The 20,679-nt window shown below is 40.7% G+C and overlaps 1 protein-coding gene across 12 annotated transcripts in view; it reads left to right on the top strand.

Annotated features, from left to right (window-relative positions):
* Positions 1 to 6,575: 6,575 nt before the first annotated feature.
* ZMYM1 (zinc finger MYM-type containing 1) overlaps positions 6,576 to 20,679 on the top strand; it is a 35,123-nt gene continuing 21,019 nt past the window's right edge. For 7 of the 12 annotated variants that reach the window (XM_070045554.1, XM_070045555.1, XM_070045551.1 and 4 more), the window contains exons 1-5: positions 6,576 to 6,638; positions 7,298 to 7,342; positions 18,336 to 18,505; positions 19,622 to 19,694; positions 19,899 to 20,148. In XM_070045554.1, coding sequence (XP_069901655.1) covers positions 18,410 to 18,505; positions 19,622 to 19,694; positions 19,899 to 20,148 — 419 coding nt within the window. In that variant the 5' untranslated portion in view covers positions 6,576 to 6,638; positions 7,298 to 7,342; positions 18,336 to 18,409. The other 5 variants (XM_060307975.1, XM_030869778.2, XM_030869761.2 and 2 more) reach the window with 5 other exon arrangements.

Genomic DNA, 20,679 nt, shown 5'->3' with positions numbered 1-20,679 from the left:
CCTGAATCAACTTCTCCATGCCTACACCTGGGCTGCTTACTATTGTTGGCAAAAAATCATACAGCCTACCAGGCTGGCATGAATATACATTCAAGTTCCTCAACCTCAACTGTGCTAATGGTATTGTCCAGAAATCTTCCCATGCCTTTTTTGTCAGTTCTCTCTTTCATTCTTCACAATGACTATTCAGAGTTTCTCCCTTCTCTTCAAATCTGTGACCCTTTCATCTCACTCATGGCAGATGACCTGACCTCTTAGTCCATAGAGAAAATACCATAGAAGCCATTAAATAAGAACTTCTTCAGTTCCTGGCACCAAACTCACAAGGTTTTCTGCAATTATACCAACCATTCTTTCTTTCCTCCAATTACAAAGGAGGGAGTGTCTCACCAGCTACCACTTTATCTTCTTTGTCATAACAACACACCTCTTGGAAGAGCTGATTATACTCACTGTTTTCATTTCTTCGTATCACACCCACTCTTCAATCCACTGCTATGATACCATATTCACTGCTTTGTGATACAATATTCTCGTACGCCTTGGTCATTTCTTTTTAATCTCTTTCCTATGTTCCCATATCTGTACTAATTTTTAAATTATCAGTGCTCCTCAAGGTCTCTCTCTTTGGTCTTCTTTTCACCTCATTGTACCCACAATAGGTGTACTCTCATCACCCACTTCTGTGGCTATAATCATCAACACTGTGGTGACCCAATGCTATAACTCTTTCCCAGATGTTTCTTCTGAACTGTTCCAGCTGCCTATTAAATATTTTCCTTTGGGTATTCCATAGGACCTGAAACTCAACAAATCTAATATTGCACCCATTATTTGCCCCAGTGCCCCACCCCCTCAACTACTTCTCCTTCTCCTGTGTTCCCTATTTCATGGAATGATACCACCATCCACCAGGTTTTCTTTCCACCACCACCGCCCCCCCCCAATTGGCAGTGGAAGTGCGAACTCCTAACCACTGGACTGCCAGGGAATTCCCTACCAGGTTTTCTGATCATCATGCTTAACTCCTTCATCTCATACTAATCCATAGTGATTTTCTCTTAAACATCTCTTTAATAGGTCCTTTTTTCTCCATCCCCACTTCTACTCCTGGGTCAGACCACCATCATCTCTGATTTGGATTACTACAGCAGTCTCTGAACTGGTCTTCAGAAGTGGTCTCTGTACCTACAGCTATTCTGCCCTTCCTACCCTTACCCCCAACCAGCCAAAGCAATTTTTCTAAAGTGTAAATCCGATCAAGTAACTTCCTTGATTAAAATTCTTTTGTCTTCCCACTACCCTTCCCACTCCCTAACCTAGTTTATAAGGCCTAACATGATGTGACCCCCATCTACTTCCAGCCTCAATTCTAGCTGCTCCTTCCACTTTGTATAATAGGCTTCAATAATACTGAATTTATTTCAATTCCTCAAATGCTTCAAGCTCTTTCTTGCCTCAGCCTTTGAACAGGCTGTTTCTAGAATACTCTTCCCCCTTCTCTTTGCCTGGCTAAGTCCTACTCAGACTTCTTATATCAACTTTTATGTTATTTTCTCCTGGAGGCCTTCCTTGACCTCCAAGCCTGAGCTAGATGGGAACTTTTATGGGCCTCCCAGCATCCCATACTTCCACTCTCATAGGGTCATGCTGGTAATACCTAGTTACATGTCAAAATCCCCCACTAGACCAGCTCTATGAAGGCAGGAATTTGTGTCTATCTTGGTGCTTTTTTTAATCCCTACCATCTAGTATAGTGCCTGTCACATAAACAACACTCAACAGATACCTGTTAATTAATAATAATAATTAATGATATTCAGCACTTACTTTTGGGCAGATATTATGCTTTATATACATTTTCCCGTTTGATCTTCTCAGCAACCCCATAAAGTATTATTGTCATTTCCATTTTACGCATGAGGAAACTGAGGCTCACACAGGTTAACGCCCAAGGTCATTCAACTAGTAAATGAGAGCCAGAATTTACACATGGGCTGTCTGACTCCAAAGATAGTATTGTTATATGCTGATCTTTAAAATGGGAAGATGAGCTAGCAGGAAAAGAATACTATTATTTCAGATATTACCAACTAGGTTGGCCCAGATTAAGTGACTCCAAGAGTTCCATGGAGGTCATGATGGAAACACTGGGGAACAGTGCCAAATGCCAGGCCCCTGTAAGATTTAATATCAGCTGAAAAAAATAAGCCAATTTCAAGGTGAATTTATTTAGTATTTGGTCATTTGTATTCATAGTCCAGAGACAGTAACAATGAGAAATAGAAACAAAGACATCCTGAGGCAGAAATGATACATTCACTGATCCATTCATTAAACAAACATTTATCGAGTGACTCCTTGTCCACTATTGTGTTAAGTGCTAGGAAATAAGATGTAAGAGGCAAAGACACCCAGTTTCAGAAACAGAGAAAGTGCACGTGAGGCAGAGATGCAGAGCAAGACTCACACAAAGAGTTTCATCTGAGTTTGTTTGTGTGATAACCAGCAAATAAAATCTAAAATGTATTTCAAAGAATTGTCCTGAGACACATAATTAAGGTGCTTTAAAAAAAAATTTTTTTTAGCATAAAGAACTTTGAGGAGGGAGAAGGGCTCTTCAAGGAGACAAACAGAATTGACACATTCTTACTCTCCCTGTGGCACATTGTTCCACATATTGCCAGTTAGCTACGTACTCACAAGCTGGTGAAATCTCACACTACAGTTTTGCATCGTTCTTTGACTCTTGATTTCTTTCTCCCAGCAAATTTATGAGGATTTTTCCCCATTATAAAAGTGATACAAGGTTATGGTTGGGGTGGTGGGGGAGATAAATAAATAAAGAAAGAAATATTTTAAGTTGTAAGGGAAAAAGAAATCTACCCTCAGTCTCATTGTCTCAAAGACAGCAATTCTTTACATTTAGCATATTTTCCCTTATCTTCTTTCCATGAGTTATTTTTTAAAATGTATTTGAAATGATGCTACTTATGCAATCCTCCATTCCAACTGTCCTCACTGTGTGGTAGCCATGTGCTTCAAAGAGGACTGATACTACCACTCAATTCCAAGGGTTGTTCCTGATATAATTCAGTAACAGTATCCTAAGACTCCTTACCACACTAATTGGTTCAAAATCAGCACAAGATCCCAGATAGGCCAGCTGGTTGTGAATGAGAAAGTATACTCCATGGTAATGAGCTTGCTACCATGAAGGAGGCCAGCTTGAAAATAAAGTCAATCAAAGAAGGCAGAGCTGGGGCTTCCCTGGTGGCACAGTGGTTGAGAGTCCGCCTGCCGATGCAGGGGACACGGGTTCGTGCCCCAGTCCGGGAAGATCCCACATGCCGTGGAGCGGCTGGGCCCGTGAGCCATGGACGCTGAGCTTGCGCGTCCGGAGCCTGTGCTCCGCAAGGGGTGGGATAGGGAGGGTGGGAGGGAGACACAAGAGGAAGGGGATATAGGGATACATGTATATGTATAGTTGATTTACTTTGTTATACAGCAGAAACTAACACAACAATGTAAGGCAATTATACTTCAATAAAGATGTTTAAAATTTTTTTAAAAGGCAGAGCTTCATTATGTAATACACCTGAAACTAACGTACCTAAGTCAACTATATTTCAACTAAAAAAAAAAGAGGGTAGAGCTGAGAGAATTACAGAAAAATACAACCTAGTCCAGACAAGTATGGAGTTTATCTTCTTTCTATACTGTTCAATTTTATGACTCAATGCATTCCCTTTATTGTTTAAACCTGTTAAAGTTGAGTTATATAATACTTGCAAACAAGCATGCTAAATGGATATACTACCCAAATGGGATAATCAAATGAAGGAATTTTAGCACTAGACTTTAAAAAAATAAATGAAGCCTGTTGTGGGGGGGGGGGCATAGAATACAAAGAATAAAGTTGTGGTATTAATTCCCATTCTTTCTGAACTCCTACTCTTGGGCCAAAGGCAGGATACTCTTAATATCTGGGTGTTTTCCTAAGGATATGAATGTCATTGATTATGGATGAGATCCTGAGGGCTTTTCTTGGACTATGGCTTGACTCCTACTGGGCTTCTCTCTTTAGATACTTATTTCAAAGAGGTAAGGCAAGGAAACAAGTTGGGTTCCCATGCTTCATCCAAAAGTAACAGGTATGAATTTTAGGGCATACGCAAGTATGGAGGAAATAACTTACTTGTTTTCTCATAATCAGCTTAAATCTAAATCTGAGACCTCATGCTTACACTGGCAGAAAATTTAATCTCAGTCATTATTGGTGTTCCCGAGAAGAATGCCACCAGAGGTATGTATAGGTCCCATGGTGGGTCTTACTCTCCACCAAAGCATCATGGAATCTCTGCAGCTATTAGCTCAGTAGTCCAGACTGGTTACATCAGAGATGACCATTGCCCCAGTCTGCAGGTTCTCATCAGGACCAGTGGCTTGATCATGAGTATCTTCGGCAAGGATGTAACTCCTTATTCTCAGGGTCCAGCACTCTCCCCATAATGCGGTTGAAGAACATGTTGCAGGTCCCCTAAAATCACAGAACTATAGACCTTCATCCTCTTCCTGTAATTCTGAAATCTTTTCTTCCTCGGTTTCCTCTAAGGCATGTCTCTGCCTCCTGTCTCCCCTAACAACTCTCTCTCTCTCTCCCTCCCTCCCTGGATAATTTCATACTCTTTTCAGTCAGACTGAATTTTTACAAAACACGAGACCAGCTCTTGACTTCCAACAGCTTCTGCTTTTGGTCCTACTAAAATCCCTGAGATAATGATGCAAGGGAGGAAAAGTGTACAACAAATAACACAAATTAATATCTCAAAAATTAGATAACTGGGGCTTCCCTGGTGGCGCAGTGGTTGAGAGTCCGCCTGCCGATGCAGGGGACACGGGTTCGTGCCCTGGTCCGGGAAGATCCCACATGCCGCGGAGCGGCTGGGCCCGTGAGCCATGGCCGCTGAGCCTGCACGTCTGGAGCCTGTGCTCTGCAACAGGAGAGGCCACAGCAGTGAGAGGCCCACGTACTGCAAAAAAAAAAAAAAAAAAAAAAAAATTAGATAACTGCCCCATGAACAAGCAGTTTGCACACCCGATGGAAGTCCTCACCCAGAACGAGGATTCAATTTTTTTATAGTGTTTTTTTTCTTTTTCCTCAGTCCTGTTATCAGAAGCAGAGGTATGCACTCACTGCTCCAGTTCTCTTAAAGTTTCTACACAAAAGGTAAGGCTTGTCTCATGGATATTTTTTACTCGTAAGAGTCATTCATTAGAAACAGGAGCCTATACATCTTATAGGCTCAACTGCTTTATCTTGCTGAGTGAGACAAACTTTATGAACCTAGAAAGTAAAACACATTTATTGTTAGGAATTGCTCATGAGTACATTTATTAAAAGACAGGATTTTGTGGACTTCCCTGGTGGCACAGTGGTTAAGAATCTGCCTGCCAATGCAGGGGATAGGGGTCCCATCCCTGGTCTGGGAGGATTCCACATGCCACGGAACAACTAAGCCCATGCACCACAACTATTAAGCCTGCGGTCTAGAGCCCGCAAGCCACAACTACTGAAGCCCACGCTCCATAACTACTGAAGCCCATGCACCTAGAGCCCGTGCTCCGCAACAAGAGAAGCCATCACGAGAAGCCCACGAGTAGCCTCTGCTCGCCGCAACTAGAGAACGCCCATGCGCAGCAATGAAGACCCAACGCAACCAACAATAATTAAACAAATTTATTTAAAAAAAGACAGGATTTTGTACTGCAAGTGACAGAAAACCAAGTCAACATAGGTTAAGAAAACCTAGGGCTTCCCTGGTGGCGCAGTGGTTGAGAGTCCGCCTGCCGATGCAGGGGACATGGGTTCGTGCCCCGGTCCGGGAAAACCCCACATGCCGCGGAGAGGCTGGTCCCGTGAGCCATGGCCACTGAGCCTGCGCGTCCAGAGCCTGTGCTCCGCAACGGGAGAGGCCACAACAGCGAGAGGCCCGCGTACAGCAAAAAAAAAAAAAAGAAAACCTAATGTCTCACATAATTTGAAAGTTCAAGAGTTGGACATCTGGGGCGTCCCTGGTGGTGCAGTGGTTAAGAATCCGCCTGCCAACGCAGGAGACAGGGGATCGAGCCCTGGTCCGGAAGATCCCACATGCCTCGGAGCAACTTAGCCCGTGCGCACAACTACTGAGCCTGTACTCTAGAGCCCCCCAAGCCACAACTACTGAAGCCCGTGCGCCCCAACAAAGAGAAGCCACCACAATGAGAAGCCTGCTCGCTGCAACTAGAGTAATCCTGTGCGCAGCAACGAAGACCCAACACAGCCAAAAACACAGCAAATAAATTAATTTATTTTAAAAAATAAAAAAAGAAATGTCCAAATCTGGCTGCCACCTATAACACATAGGGCTTCAGGGCTAAACTCCTAGTCCCTAGTGAGGGATCTGAACTGCCCCCTCACCCACCCCCAAGGTTGCCTTTTCCTATTGACGGAAAAGTGGCCCAGAGCCTGGGTGGGCGGGGGTGGGCGGCGGATGCACTGCGCATGCTCGGCCGCAGAGAACGACGGGGAAGGGGTGGGGCCTGCGCGACCGTTTCCCGTTGAAGTTCTTTTGAGAAACGTAGCGCGGCGACCGTCGGTGAGAGAAATTAGTAAGCCTCCTTGAGCGCTTGTAGTGTCGGTCTTTATTTCTGTGCTTTACCAGAGACGGGCGGAGAGTTTGGCCAGTCGGAGGAAGGATGAAATGTCTGGGAGGGCCGGGGTTCTAGGGACTCAGCCCTGCGTGCGGATGCCGCCATGTGGGGGCCGGGAATTCGGGGTCAGGCCCCTGGATAGTGTTTGTCGTCTCCTTTAACCTAGTCTGCAGAGAGTCGGGGCGTTTTGCCACCCCCCGACCCCCCCGCCAGCTTCCTGCGTTTCTCAGCGCCTACTCTGCTCCTGCGCCGTAACTGCCTTCAGCCTTCGGTCTTTCTCCATGGCCTCCGTTTCTAAAACATTACTTTGATCCCACCTGTGGCTCTCCCTCGTTAAGCAGTGATTTTTTTTCAAACTGAAAAAAAAATCATGGAACTCCTTTTGCAAATAGAGTTGTACATGGGATCTTAAATAAAAGGTATTTTTTAATTATTATAAATGTTTGGCTCGTCATGAAATGGGATTTGAAATTTTGATTCGATGAAGGTACAGTCTTTGTCATTTTATGTTATGTCATTTTGCTTTTGTGTACAAGATTGAATCGAAAGTATCTTGGTTGCATGGACTAATGTTTACAAACGGTGACTTTTTTAACTTTCTCAGGTTGCAATCTCATCATACTTTTAAATTAAACTGACTGGAAAGTAGGTAAGTGGAGAATTTTCTCTTTAAGTGTTGAATCACTGATAACATCTGACGATAGCTTGTATTCCTCATCACAAATATATAAGACAAGAAGCCCCCGAAATTTATAACAAGAACTACATTTAGTCCTAACACTTTGCACATTTAACTCTTAGGTTGAGGCAAGAGTATTAAAGGAGTAGATGCCCTTGCTAAAACAGTAAATTCACTTCTAGGATTTTCTGTGAGTGGACGTATACAGTTTAGAACCCAAAAAGCGTAAGTGCAAAGCTGTAAACTTCCTCATCAATGACACAGCTACAAGGCATTGAATTATGTTCACCCTGGTGGCAGGAAAAGCTATTTTCTGAAGGTCTCTGTTAATCTAGCACAAATTAATGCTTTGGAGGTCACCAAAATACTTCACATTTGGTATGTAACACAGTTAAGTGTATCTCATAATTTTATTAGTTTTTTTAAAGTAAATTTTTACTTAAAGAAATATGAAGTGTTTGATGAACCTCAAAAGCTACTGATGTTCAAGACTTAAGTTCAAGGTTTTTGGTATTTAAGGACTTTCCGGATATGAACCACATCTGCTTTTCCAACTTCATTTCCTTCCACTAGCACTCTTGCATTTTATCTTCATCAGTAACTCCACTTCTTATAGTTCCCATATATTTGTGTTTTTCCACATACTGTCCCTATATCTGAAATATCCCCCGTGATTGCTTCATAGACACCTACTTGAAAACCTAGCTCAAATATAACCTTCTAAGACTTCTTTGACCATCTTGTCTTACCTCATTTCTGCTTTGTACCTCATGTATGCTTACATTGTGCTAGGCAGAGTGTTATGAGAGTCTGCACGTGGTAATTATCTCTATAACCCCAGCACCTATGCACTTCATCAGTAGTGGCTCCCCATTGCCTACAGAACTAAAAATGGACATTTTAGTTTGGTTTGAGAAGCGTTTAGCCTTCTGCCTCCAGTCTTCCTATCATTCCAGTAAAAGAGCTTGCAGAACTCAACGAATAAAACAAATCTTTGGAAAGTGTAATGCGTAAAGAAGTAGCTGTAATGCAAAGAAATAAGAGTATACCTGCTTCTGGACTCTTACATTACTCATTTTATTTTTGCTTGTGTCCATACCATACCATCTTAACTACTGTAGCTTTTTAGTAAGTCCTCAAATTTTTTTCTTTTTTGAGATTGTAGTGCCTATTCGAGGTTGTGTATACATTTTATGTACATTATGGTCATCTTGCAGGTTCAACAAAAACTGGGATTTTGATCTGTAGCTCAGTTTGGGGAAAACTGACTTAATATTGAGTCAATCACTGTCTCTCTCCATTTATTTAGATCTTACTTTATTTCTCTCAGCATTGTTTTGTTTTCAGTCTAGAGATCTTGATGTATTTCATTAGATTTATTCCAATATTTGATGTTTTATGACACTATAGAAAAGTTATTTTAAATTTTTAAATTTCTAATTCTACAAAGAAATATAATTGATTTTTTTAATATTGACCTTGCTAAATTTACTTAATAATTTCAGTAGTTATTTGGAAATCCTTTTGGATTTTCTATGTACACAATATGTCATCTATAAGTAATGATGATTTTAATTTTTTTTTCCCTTCGGTACATGGGCTTCTCACTGTTGTGGCCTTTCCCGTTGCGGAGCACAGGCTCTGGACGCGCAGGCTCAGCGGCCATGGCTCATGGGCCTAAGCCACTCAGCGGCATGTGGGATCTTCCCGGACCAGGGCACGAACCCGTGTCCCCTGCATCGGCAGGCGGACTCTCAACCACTGTACCAGCAGGGAAGCCCTCACTTTTATTTTTGAAGGATGTTTTTACTGACTATAGAATTTTAGATAGATTTTTTCCCCCCAGCATTTTAAAGTTATTCCATTGGCCTCTGGCCTTCATTGTTTCTGACAAGACAGCCTTCATTCTTATTTTTGTTACCCTGTATGTTAACGTCCTTTTTTTCTAGCTGCCTTTAAGATTTTCTTTTTATCTTTGGTTTTCACCAGTGTGACTATGATGTGCAGAGTTGTCTTTTCCTTATGTTTATCTTATTTTTATTCATAGAACTTCTTGAATTCGTGTGGTTTGAAATTTTTGTTCATTTTGGGGAAATTGTCCAGCCAGTATTTCTTTAAATGTTGCTCCTGTTTCATTGCCTGTTTTCTCTTATTCTCAGGCTCAGTTTACATGTGTGTCAGACCATTTTGCTATTTCCCACATGTTGCTTACATTATTTGTATCCTTTTATGTATCAGTCTGACTACTTTGTACTAACCTGTTTTCTAGTTCACTAATTTGATATTAAATTCATCTGTTGAATTCTTAATTTCCCTATTTTACTTTCCAATTCTCAAATTCCCACGATTTTTTTAAAAATTGAATTCCAGGATTCTGCTGAACTTTTCCATCTTTTTCTGTATTTTCTTAAACACATCAAAGTTCTTGCCTACTAATATCAGTATGAGCCACACTGTGGGTCTGTTTCTGTTGTCTTTTTTCCCCTTGGTTTTTAGTTTTGTTTTGTTTGATTAAATTATTTATTTGGTTGTGCTGGGTCTTAGTTGTGGCAGGCGGGCTCCCTAGTTGCGGCATGCAAACTCTTGGTTGCAGTATGCGAACTCTTAGTTGTGACATGCATGTGTGATCTAGTTCCCTGACCAGGGATTGAACCCGGGCCCCCTGCATTAGGAGCACGGAGTCTTAACCACTGCACCACCAGGGAAGTCCCTTCAGTTTTGTTTGTTGGGGGGTTGGGGGGAGTTTGCTCATACATTTTTATTCTGGACATTGTGGGTGAAAATTTTGAAAGACTCCTCCAGAGAGGACTGCAGTTCATTTAGGTGTGCAAATAGTACTAGCAGATTACATTGATCCTGTTGAGGGATTCTGTTAGGCATTAATTAGGGCTGATCTATTTAGGTTTGCCCTTTCTTCTAGGAAGTAGTCTTTTCTCCTGGGTTGTGGCCCTTACTCTTAGGGCTTGGCCTCCTGGAGTCTCAACTGAAAGTCCACATCTTTACCAAGTCCCCTCTTCCTTATCTGGGCTTAAATTTCAACTGTTCTTAGCTTTGCAAAGCTACTGTAATCTCTTTTAGCCTCCCAACTGCTGTTTTCTGCTAGGTTTTTTGGAGTCTTGCTCTGTAGATGTGCAGTTTAAGGGTTAGCTAATGAGTGGAGATGGGGAATATTTGTGTGCAAATTTGGGGGCTTATTTCTCTGAGGTTCTTTCCTCCCAGATTGTGCCTCTTGAGTTCCAGCTACTTAGGCACCCAGAACTCCTATCTCCGTAGCTCACTATGCTGCTATTCTCTGCTTGGGCATTTTCCTTTATCCTGGAAGGTGCCCTCAGAGGTAAAGCCTGTTAATTTTTTTTTTTTTTTTTTTGCGGTACGCGGGCCTCTCACTGTTGCGGCCTCTCCCGTTGCGGAGCACAGGCTCCGGACGCCAGGCCCAGCGGCCATGGCTCACAGGCCCAGCCGCTCCGCGGTATGTGGGATCCTCCTGGACCGGGGTACGAACCCGCGTCCCCTGCATCGGCAGGCAGACCCCCAACCACTGCGCCACCAGGGAAGCCCAAGCCTGTTAATTTTATAATTGTTTCCAGTGGAAGAATTTAGCATACTAAAAGCTATTCTGTAATACCTAGATTTATCTTATCTAGGCATATCTTATTTTTAATTCTTGCCAATTTGATAAAATCTAGAGCTGAGTTGGTTTAGAAGCTGAGTAGAATTTGAATAGGCAGAAATGACTTTGCAAGTAGAACAGTAAGAGCACAAGTGTAGTGGGGAGGGAAATTCTCTCTTTCTTAGATTGACAATTAATTAATCTTTCATCGACAGGTTTATGTATGCAATATTGTACTAATTTTCCAGGAGGAAAGTGTATACATTCCGTCTGGAGGTCTGTCTGTGTGTCTAGAAGTAACTGCTAATAGCTTGCCATTTCTTTGCAGTCTCAAGGGTTTTTGTTTGTTTTATTGAAGTATAGTTGATTTAAAATATTGTGTTAGTTTCAGGTGTACAGCAGAGTGATTCAGTTATATATATATTTCTTCAGATTATTTTCCATTATAGGTTATTACAAATATTGAATATATATATATATTTACTGTGCTATACAGTAAATCCTTGTTGCTTAGCTATTTTATGTATAGAGGTTTGTATTACTTAATCCCATACTCCTAATTTATCCCTCCCCCTTCCCTTTCCTTTTGGTAACTAAGTTTGTTTTCTGTGTCTGTTTGTTTCTATTTTGTATATAGACTTATTTGTATTATTTTTTAGATTCCACATATAAGTGATATCATACAATATTTGTCCTTGAGTGACTTACTTCACTTAGTATGATATTCTCTAGGTCCATCCTTGTTGCTGCAAATGCAATGTTTCATTCTTTTTTATGGCTTAATAATATTCCGTTGTATATATATACCAATCTTCTTAACCCAGCCATCTGTTAATGGGCACTTGGGTTGTTTCTATATCTTGGCTATTGTAAATAGTGCTGCTATGAACATTGGGGTGCATGTATGTTTTTGAATCAGAGTTTTCATCTTTTCCTGATATATGCCTGGAAGTGGAATTGCTGGATCACATGGTAGCTCTATTTTTAGCGGTTTTTTAAATTTATTTATTTATTTATTTTTCACTGTGTTGGGTTTTTGTTGCTGTGCGCCAGCTTTCTCTAGTGGCAGCAAGCAGGGGCTACTTTTCGTTGAGTGCGCAGGCTTCTCGTTATGGTGGCTTCTCTTGTTGAGGAGCACGGGCTCTAGGCGCACGAGCTTCAGTAGTTGTGGCTCACAGGTTCAGTAGTTGTGGTTCGTGGGCTCTAGAGTACAGACTCAGTAGTTGTGGTGCATGGGCTTAGTTGCTCCGTGGCATGTGGGATCTTCCTGGACCATGCCTCAAACCTGTGTCCCCTGCATTGGCAAGTGGATTCTTAACCACTGCGCCACCAGGGAAGCCCTATTTTTAGTTTTTTAAGGAACTTCCATACTGTTCTCCATAGTGCCTGCATCAATTTACATTCCCACTAAAGTGTAGGAGAGTTCCCTTTTCTCCACACCCTCTCCTGCATTTATTATTTGTAGACTTTTTGATGATAGCCATTCTGACTGGTGTGAGGTTATACCTTATTGTAGTTTTGATTTGCATTTCTCTAATAATGTTGAGCATCTTTTCATATGCCTGTTGGCTATCTGTATGTCTTCTTTGGAGAAATGTCTATTTAGGTCTTCTGCCCATTCTTTGATTGGGTTGTTTGGGGTTTTTGATATTGAGTTGTATGACCTGTTTTTATATGTTGGAAGTTAAGGCCTTGTCGGTCACATCATTTGCAAATATTTTCTCCCATTCTGTAGGTTGTCTTTTTGTTTTGTTGATTGTTTCCTCTGCTGTGCCAAAGCTTTTGATGAGGTCCCGTTTATTTTTGCTTTTATTTGTTTTGCCTTGGGAGACTGATCTAAGAAAATACTGTTACGATTTATGTCAGAAAATGTTTTGCCTTTGTTCCTTTCTAGGAGTTTTATGGCGTCTTATATTTAGGTCTTTAAACCATTTGGAGTTTATTTTTGTATGTGGTTTGAGGGGGTGTTCTAATTTCATTGATTTACATGTAACTGTCCAGCTTTCCCAACACCAGTTGCTGAAAAGACTGTCTTTTCTCCATTGTATTTTCTTGCCTCCTTCGTCATAAGTTAATTGACCATAGGTGTGTGGGTTTATTTCTGGGCTCTTTATTATGTTCCATTGATCTGTATGTCTGTTTTTGTGCCAATACCATGCTGTTTTGATAACTATAGATTTGTAGTATAGTCTGAAATCTGGAAGCATTATGCCTCTGGCTTTGTTCTTTGTCTTTTATGGTTCCCTATAAATTTTAGGATTATTTGTTCTACTTCTGTGAAAAGTGTCATGGGTGTTTTGATAGGGATTACATTAAATCTGTAGATTGCTTTAGGTAGTATGGCCATTTTAACAATATTAATTCTTCCAATCTAAGAGTATGGGATATCTTTCCATTTCTTTGAATCATGTTCAGTTTCTTTTATCAATGTTATATCGTTTTCAGTGTATTGGTCTTTTACTTCCTAGTATAAATTTATTCCTTAAGGTTTTATGGGAGTTTCTAACATGATTTTGAATGAGATTTTTTTTTTTAACTTTCTCTTTCTGATACTCATGTTTTCCTTTAAAAACATGTGACTTTGGTTTTCTGCTCCATGATATATCCCTCTTTGGTTTAAATTAAAATGTTTTAAATTACTTATTACCAAGTAGTACTAACTAGCAGAAAGATATTTATCCTATGACGGCTAATAGTCTCCAACATACATAGTTTAGCCCCAGTTGGGGAAGATGGGTGCGACTATGTTAAAAAGAGGTCTCTAGGATTTATTTTACTCCTTTGTTCATTGTACTGAAAAAGGAAGTAATGAATTTGTTATTCGTATATGTCTTTTGCTCTTTTTGGTTTTTTAGTAGCTAAAGAAATGTTATATACCATTTTCCTCTACCTCAGAAGTATATATATATTTTTTAATATTTAACTGCTCTGCCTTTTTTTATACTTTATTTATTTATTTATTTATTTGGTTGTGCCAAGTGTTAGTTGCAGCACGCAGGATCTTCATTGCCGGGTGCAGGATCTTCGTTGTGTGGCCTGCAGGATCTTTTAGTTGTGGCACGTGGGATGTTTAGTTGCAGCATGCGAACTCTTAGTTGCAGCATGTGAACTCTTAGTTGTGGGATGTGGGATCTAGTTCCCTGACCAGGGATCCAGCCCGGCCCCTTGCATTGGGAGTGCAGAGTCTTAGCCACTGGACCACCAGGGAGGTCCCAGAAATATATTTTAGATTAATTACACTTTCAGGGTACTTTCTATTCTTTGCCTATGTGATGACTGACATGTATGAAGGGATTCCTAGATGTTTTATTTTTAATTGATCTTTAGACTTAACATAGCATATTTACTTTCAGATGAAGGGAATATATAATCTAGTAGTTAATTTCCAGTGAGTTTTGCTTTGCTGGTTGTATGTAACACTCAGATGGGTTGAGCAGAGACTATATGAGCTTTTATTGCACTTCACAGTCAGGCCTTATTTAATTTTCTGCCTTGGGATAGGAGTATCAACTACAAATTAGCACTTGCCGTTGGCACTTGCCAACTACCTCTACAAGGATTAAATCATGAGCTGCTGCAGCTGCTGACTTTCAACACCCCCTGAAAGGAGTTCAGGGTGGAGAGCAGAAATGAGGCACTCTGTGCTCTGGGAAAAACTGGCAGAACAGGTCTTCAGATAGTTAGATATTTTCAGGAGCCGATTTTATGAGCCCAATTCTTGTTATCTCCTCATATCTAGAAAAGCACTAAAATCCTTCATGGTGATGACTGCTCCTCCGACTAGCAGAAGTATACTCCCCCTTCACCAAAGTCACATATATACTGACCTTCCCCCCTACCTCTTTGGAGCAGTTTCTCAGAGCTATCTGAAATGCTGTCTCCCTGTCCTCATTTTGCCCCAAATAAAACTTAACTCGCAACTCTTACGTTGTGCATTTTTTAAGTCTACAGGAGCTTTCAGTAAGAGCTGAGTTAAAGATCAGTGAGTTGAGTGGCGGAGTCCCAACCTCAAAAATAAAAGACAATTACGGAACTTCGGGGTTTTCAACGTACTAACTCAGAATAAAACCAGAGACCTGGAGTTACTCCAGTAAGAACTTTAACTTAATCATATCTGTTTTACTTATCTCCTACCCTCCATAATCATTAGTTGTAAAGACCTTTTTTTAAAAGAGTATCCTTTTCTCTTGGAGGTGATGTAAGAGGAATCCAGGAGACTTGTCCTCTGCAGCCAAGTTAGGATTGCAGGAAGGGAAAGAGTTGCAAAGGATTTAGAATTGGAGGTGGCAGCTACAAGAAAAATGGAAAATAGACCTCAGTTAAGGAAAAAGAAGAACACAAGGAACCAGTCTGTCCTTGAGAGAAGAGGCCTTGGAGCTGAACAGTTGTTACCTGAAAACTGGGTTTGCCCCTTGGTGGGCGTCAAGCCAGTAGACGCAACCAAGCCAAAGATCTGGAGAAGGAAGGATTTATTTATTATTACTTGCAGCAAATAAGGAGAACACTGGGGATCTTTACCAAAGCAGTATCTCCCCAACAGCAAAATTGGGGAAGTTTTAAGCTAAGGGTACATGCCTGTTCATGAAGGGACTTGAGCAGAGGAGAATTCAGCGTAGAATTGGGGGAAAGGTTGACAGAGTCCAAGCTTTAGTTGATTGAAGTCTGGAGGCTCAGCATCATCTTTCCATCCTCCACCTGGGTGGGAGCCTTAGCTCTTACAGAACTGAAAGATATATTGTTATTCCCTTGAGGAACCAGGACCCTTGCCCCAAGGCTGCACTGTTGTTTCTTGACTGCTCCTCCCTTGTTTCTGTATTCCCTCAAGATCATTAATTACTGAGACCTGTTCAAGGCCAAGCATTGAGGCCAGGCTTAGATCACAAAATGGCCTAGGCCAAAATGGGTTCTCTTATGTCAGGAAAGCCATTCCTGGTTCTCTTTCTCCAGGGACCCCCTGAGCTATCTGCTTACACAATCCAAGGCTCCTGTAGTTCCTCAAAAGTTATAAAATGGAATTCTTTTTTAAGCTTGAATGCACAGCAATCTTTTATATTGATTTTGGATTTTAGCTATTGTTTGGGGGTCTTTTTTGCAGTTTTTTGTTTGTTTGGCTGTATTGGGTCTTCATTGCGCGCGGGCTTTCTCTAGTTGAGGCGGGGTCTACTCTTCGTAGCAGTGCGTGGGCTTCTCATTGCGGTGGCTTCTCTTTGTTGCGGAGCACGGGCTCTAGGCACACACGTTTCGGTAGTTGTGGCACATGAGCTCAGTAGTTGTGGCGCACAGGCTTAGTTGCTCTGCAGCATGTGGTATCTTCCCAGACCAGGGCTCGAACCCATGTCCCCTGCATTGGCAGGTGGATTCTTAACCACTGAGCCACCAGGGAAGTCCTTAGCTGTTGTTTAAAAAGAAAAAAAAAGGTCAACCCAGTAAATTTGAAGATCTAACTGACCTTATTCATGAATCTGGCAGTATCCCATCTAGTAAATAGCAGGGCACTCAAGGAACTGTACAAGATGGAACGTTTTTATAGGCAGAAAGAGGGTAGGACAAGAAAGCTAAAAGAGTGGACTAGTTTAGACAGGGTCACCTTCCCTTAGGGGAAAGCAGGGGGTCTTGGGCAGATTACCTCACTAGTGCTGACCAGGAAATTAAACTGATTGGCTTAAAATTCCACTCCTTGGAGAGGCTGAAACTACAGTTCTGTTAGGAATTATCAATAAGTCTTGGCGGGGCTTAGCACAGTTAAGGCCAGCTTGGGCTTGTTGTTTCTTCTTAACACTATTTACCAAAAAGGAATCCGTTGATGGCGGGGGGGGGGGGGGGGGGGGGGGGATTAAGTATAATGGGGAAATAGCTTCAAGACATAATTAGAAGGTATATTTGATATAATTTGGTGATTAGATGTGGGAGAAGAGGCATTTAGGACTGTCCCTAGATTTCTGGCTTGGGAAATTGAGTATATACCATAGTGTCATTTCCCAAGAAAGGGAACATGTGTAAAGCAGGTTTATGTGGATAATATAAGAATATGATTTTAAATCTCCTGGACTTGAGGGACCTGTAGAACATACAAGTGGAGATATTTAATAGGCAATTGGATATATGGGCTAGAGCTCAGGTATGTAGGGGAAAAATAGCCTATAGATGATAGTTGAATCCCAGGTTGTGCCCATAGAGCAAGCAAGAAGAGTCCTGAGGAATTGTGCTTTGGAGGAACACAGATATTCAGAAGCAGGTGAAATAAATGTTTGAGAAAAAGACTGGCAAAGAGGTAGGAGGAGAGATAGGTCTTGGAGTCTTAAGAGTCAAGGAAGGAGAGGGACTTCCCTGGTGGTCCATTGGTAAAGAATCCGCCTTCCAATGCACGAGACATGGGTTGGATCCCTAGTTGGGGAGCTAAGGTTCCATGTGCTGCGGGGCAACTAAGCTCATGCACCACAAGTACTGAGCTTGTGCACCTCAAGGAGAGAGCCCGCGTGCCACAAACTACAGAGCCCATGTGCTCTGGAGCCTGTGCGCCACAACAAAGAGCCCGCACCGCAATGAAAGATCCTGCAGCCTCAACAAAGACCCCTGCATGCTGCAACTAAGACCCGACGCAGCCAAACAAATAAAGAAAATAAATAAAAGAAATCCTTCGCCTTTAAAAAAAAAAAAGTCAAGGAAGAAGAGAATTTCAAAGACAAGTGAAGGAACAGTCAGAGGGAGGGCAGTAGCTTTAGAAATTTTTGAATGTATTTAAATGATTCTATGAGAGAAACCAATAAGGAGGGGAAGAGGCGACCTGAGGGAATAGAAATAGAGACTAGTCTCTATGCAAGAAAAAAGCATAAAGGTTTATCTACTGGAGAAGGCAGAAAGCAAAGCTATATTGGGGAGTAATGGATGAGGGAAGGAAGCTAGTGTTGTGAAAGAACGTTTTGTGCTTCCAGAAAATTACTATATTTGAAGGGACTAATGTTTAAAAATCAGATTCTTGAGACTTCCCTGGTGGTGCAGTGGTTAAGAATCCACCTGCCAATGCAGGGGACACACGTTCAATCCCTGGTCCAGAAAGACACCACATGCTGCAGAGCCAACTAAGCCCGTGTGCCACAACTACAGAGCCTGCTCTCTAGAGCCCTCAAGCCACAACTACTGAGCCCGCACACCACAACTACTGAAGCCCGCACGCCTAGAGCCCGTGATGCGCAACGAGAAGCCACCACAACAAGAAGCCCGCACACCACAACAAAGAGTAGCCCGCGCTCACCGCAACTAGAGAGAAAGCCTGCGTGCAGCAGCAAAGACCCAACACAGCCAAAATAAATAAAATTAAAATCAGACTCTTTATCAGTTCATATTTTATTTTAGGAATCTGGATACTGTTTTCCAAGAAAAAAACCATTAGTTTGGAACTGGAGGATTTCTTTGCATCAGACAGTAAGATGAAAGAATCAACAACAGATGGTGAATGTGACAAGGCAGTGGCGCCACAACTGAAGAGGCTAGATGAAATTAAGGCAGAACCTGACAATGCTCAGGTAAATATTTTACCTTATTTTCTATTTTCTAGAGTAGTATTTAATTATAAATTTTAGTTATGCAGGGGCTGGTTTATCAGTTGAAAATCTTAATTCCTTCCCCAAAGCAGTTGACCAAGTAACAACAGGGTGTGCAGTAAGTGCTGTAGTGAGCATATGCAAGAATATGAGAGAAGGTTGGACTGTTTGGAAGTGGGTTTGGGGGTTGATAAAAGGATTGCTTAGGGTATTATGGGCCTAACTGAGGTTAACACATTTTTGTTTTCATTTTTCTTAACTTGAAACAATACAAATAATTACTTATATGTTTTTATGCTGCTGTCTCTATTAAGTAGAATTATTTAGTACATTTTAAATTCTTAGAATTTTTCTTTATTATTTGTTTATCCAAATTAGTTTCATATTTATCCTTAAACTTCTTTAAACATGTCAGATGCTAAAGAACCTATAAAGGAAAAACTGAATCAAGCTGTGAGTGTTTTGTAAGTAGGGCCAAATTTCCTTAGAATGTTTATATATGAACCAGCTGAAATTTACAGTGAAATGAAAAGTAATTTCATTTTTAATTAATTTCTAGTATTCTGTTTACAAATAGCTAAAGTAAATCAATACCAAGTAAGGGTATGACTCCCACTGAGTTGGTGACAATGGGAATATTGTCCATCTAGGAAGTACCCATTGCTCCTTCAGCCCGTGGACATTCAAAGACATAGATCAAGTTTAGGTAAATTGCCTGCTGCTCTGAAAAAAATCCTCCTTCGTTAGACTCATTCAGCCTAACCTAACAATTTTTGTGTTTAAGGACTTTATGAAGACAATTAGCTATTGGTGATCAGAACAAGAAGGGAAAATAGGATCATTGAGTATGTCTACTCTCTTTTTGTAGTAGCTAGTGAGGGACTCTGTTAACAAAACTTTATAAAGTCATATCTAGGTACAGTAGGAAATATTGTAGTAATTGATGGGTGTTATCAGCCAAAGGTCACCAAAAGGGTAGTGCTTACTTATGTACCATGGTTCAATTCAATTATGCAATTCACTGAACAGACTTGAGCATAATATATCATTTTCTATTGATTGACTGGTCGTTTTCATTATTTTTCAACTCTTTTTTAGGAGTATTGTCAAGCCCAACAGCCCAAAACTCAGGAGAATGACCTGAAAATAAACACTACGTTTTCAGACAATGGTAATAGAATTACTTAAGTTAATCATATTTATTCTGACCAATGTGATAGCCAGTTTATTCTGCTTTTTTAGAATGCCTTTGAATAGTGCATTGATTGCTTTGGGTTTCAAGTCCAAGAGAAGTAACCTCTATGAGATAATGGAAGAATGCATGCTTAATATTATGTAAATACTAATTTTTTTCCTTCCTGTTTTGTGTTTATAGCTTCTCCGATGACTACAGGCATTCAGCTTTCTCTGGCATCATCTGGCATGAATAAGATGCTTCCCTCAGTTTCAACCACAGCTATTCAGGTTTCCTGTTCTGGCTGTAAAAAAATTCTTCAAAAGGGGCAAACTGCTTATCAGAGGAAAGGGTCTACTCAGCTTTTCTGCTCCACACCGTGCATCACTGAATACATTTCATCTCTCAATTCACCAGCTCTTCCGAAGAGAACTTGTTCAAACTGCTCAAAGTATATAATTTTAAATTATGGCCCCTTTTACTTCCCTACATAGATCTTGATCAGAATCTTGGTTGTAATTTTCTGCATGTTTTTTTTTTTTTTTTTCTGAAGAAGTAATCACCTAGGTTTAGGTAAAAGAACCTACTTCTGCTTTTAGTTCCTCTAATAGATTCTTCAGAAATAGTTTTTTTTATCAAGAGATTTCCAGAAATTAAAATGATAGGAGCTGTGTTTCTCTTCACCTTTAAACAATGACTTCTGAAACTTATTTTCCTATTCTTTTCATTTGAAATTCTCTGTAAGTGGGGTTATTGCGTGCCCATTATATTTTATCATTTAACTGTATAGTGAGCAACCTACTAAAAATTTAATCATATAACAGTTATTTTTTTGACCTTCCAAGGTGTAAAGTTATTTAATGTTTATCTTGTAATGGCAAGTGAAGTAGTTTAATTGTTTTGAAAATTGAATAGCCTTAGGTAAACATAGATGTATGTATGTAATCTTTTTACGTTTTCTGTGAACTATTATTGGGGTCTT

Source organism: Globicephala melas, chromosome 1 (genome assembly GCF_963455315.2).
Source record: "Globicephala melas chromosome 1, mGloMel1.2, whole genome shotgun sequence".
NCBI lineage: Eukaryota > Metazoa > Chordata > Mammalia > Artiodactyla > Delphinidae > Globicephala > Globicephala melas.
Note: the sequence above shows the minus strand (reverse complement) of the source record. Positions and strands in the feature narration are given on the sequence as shown.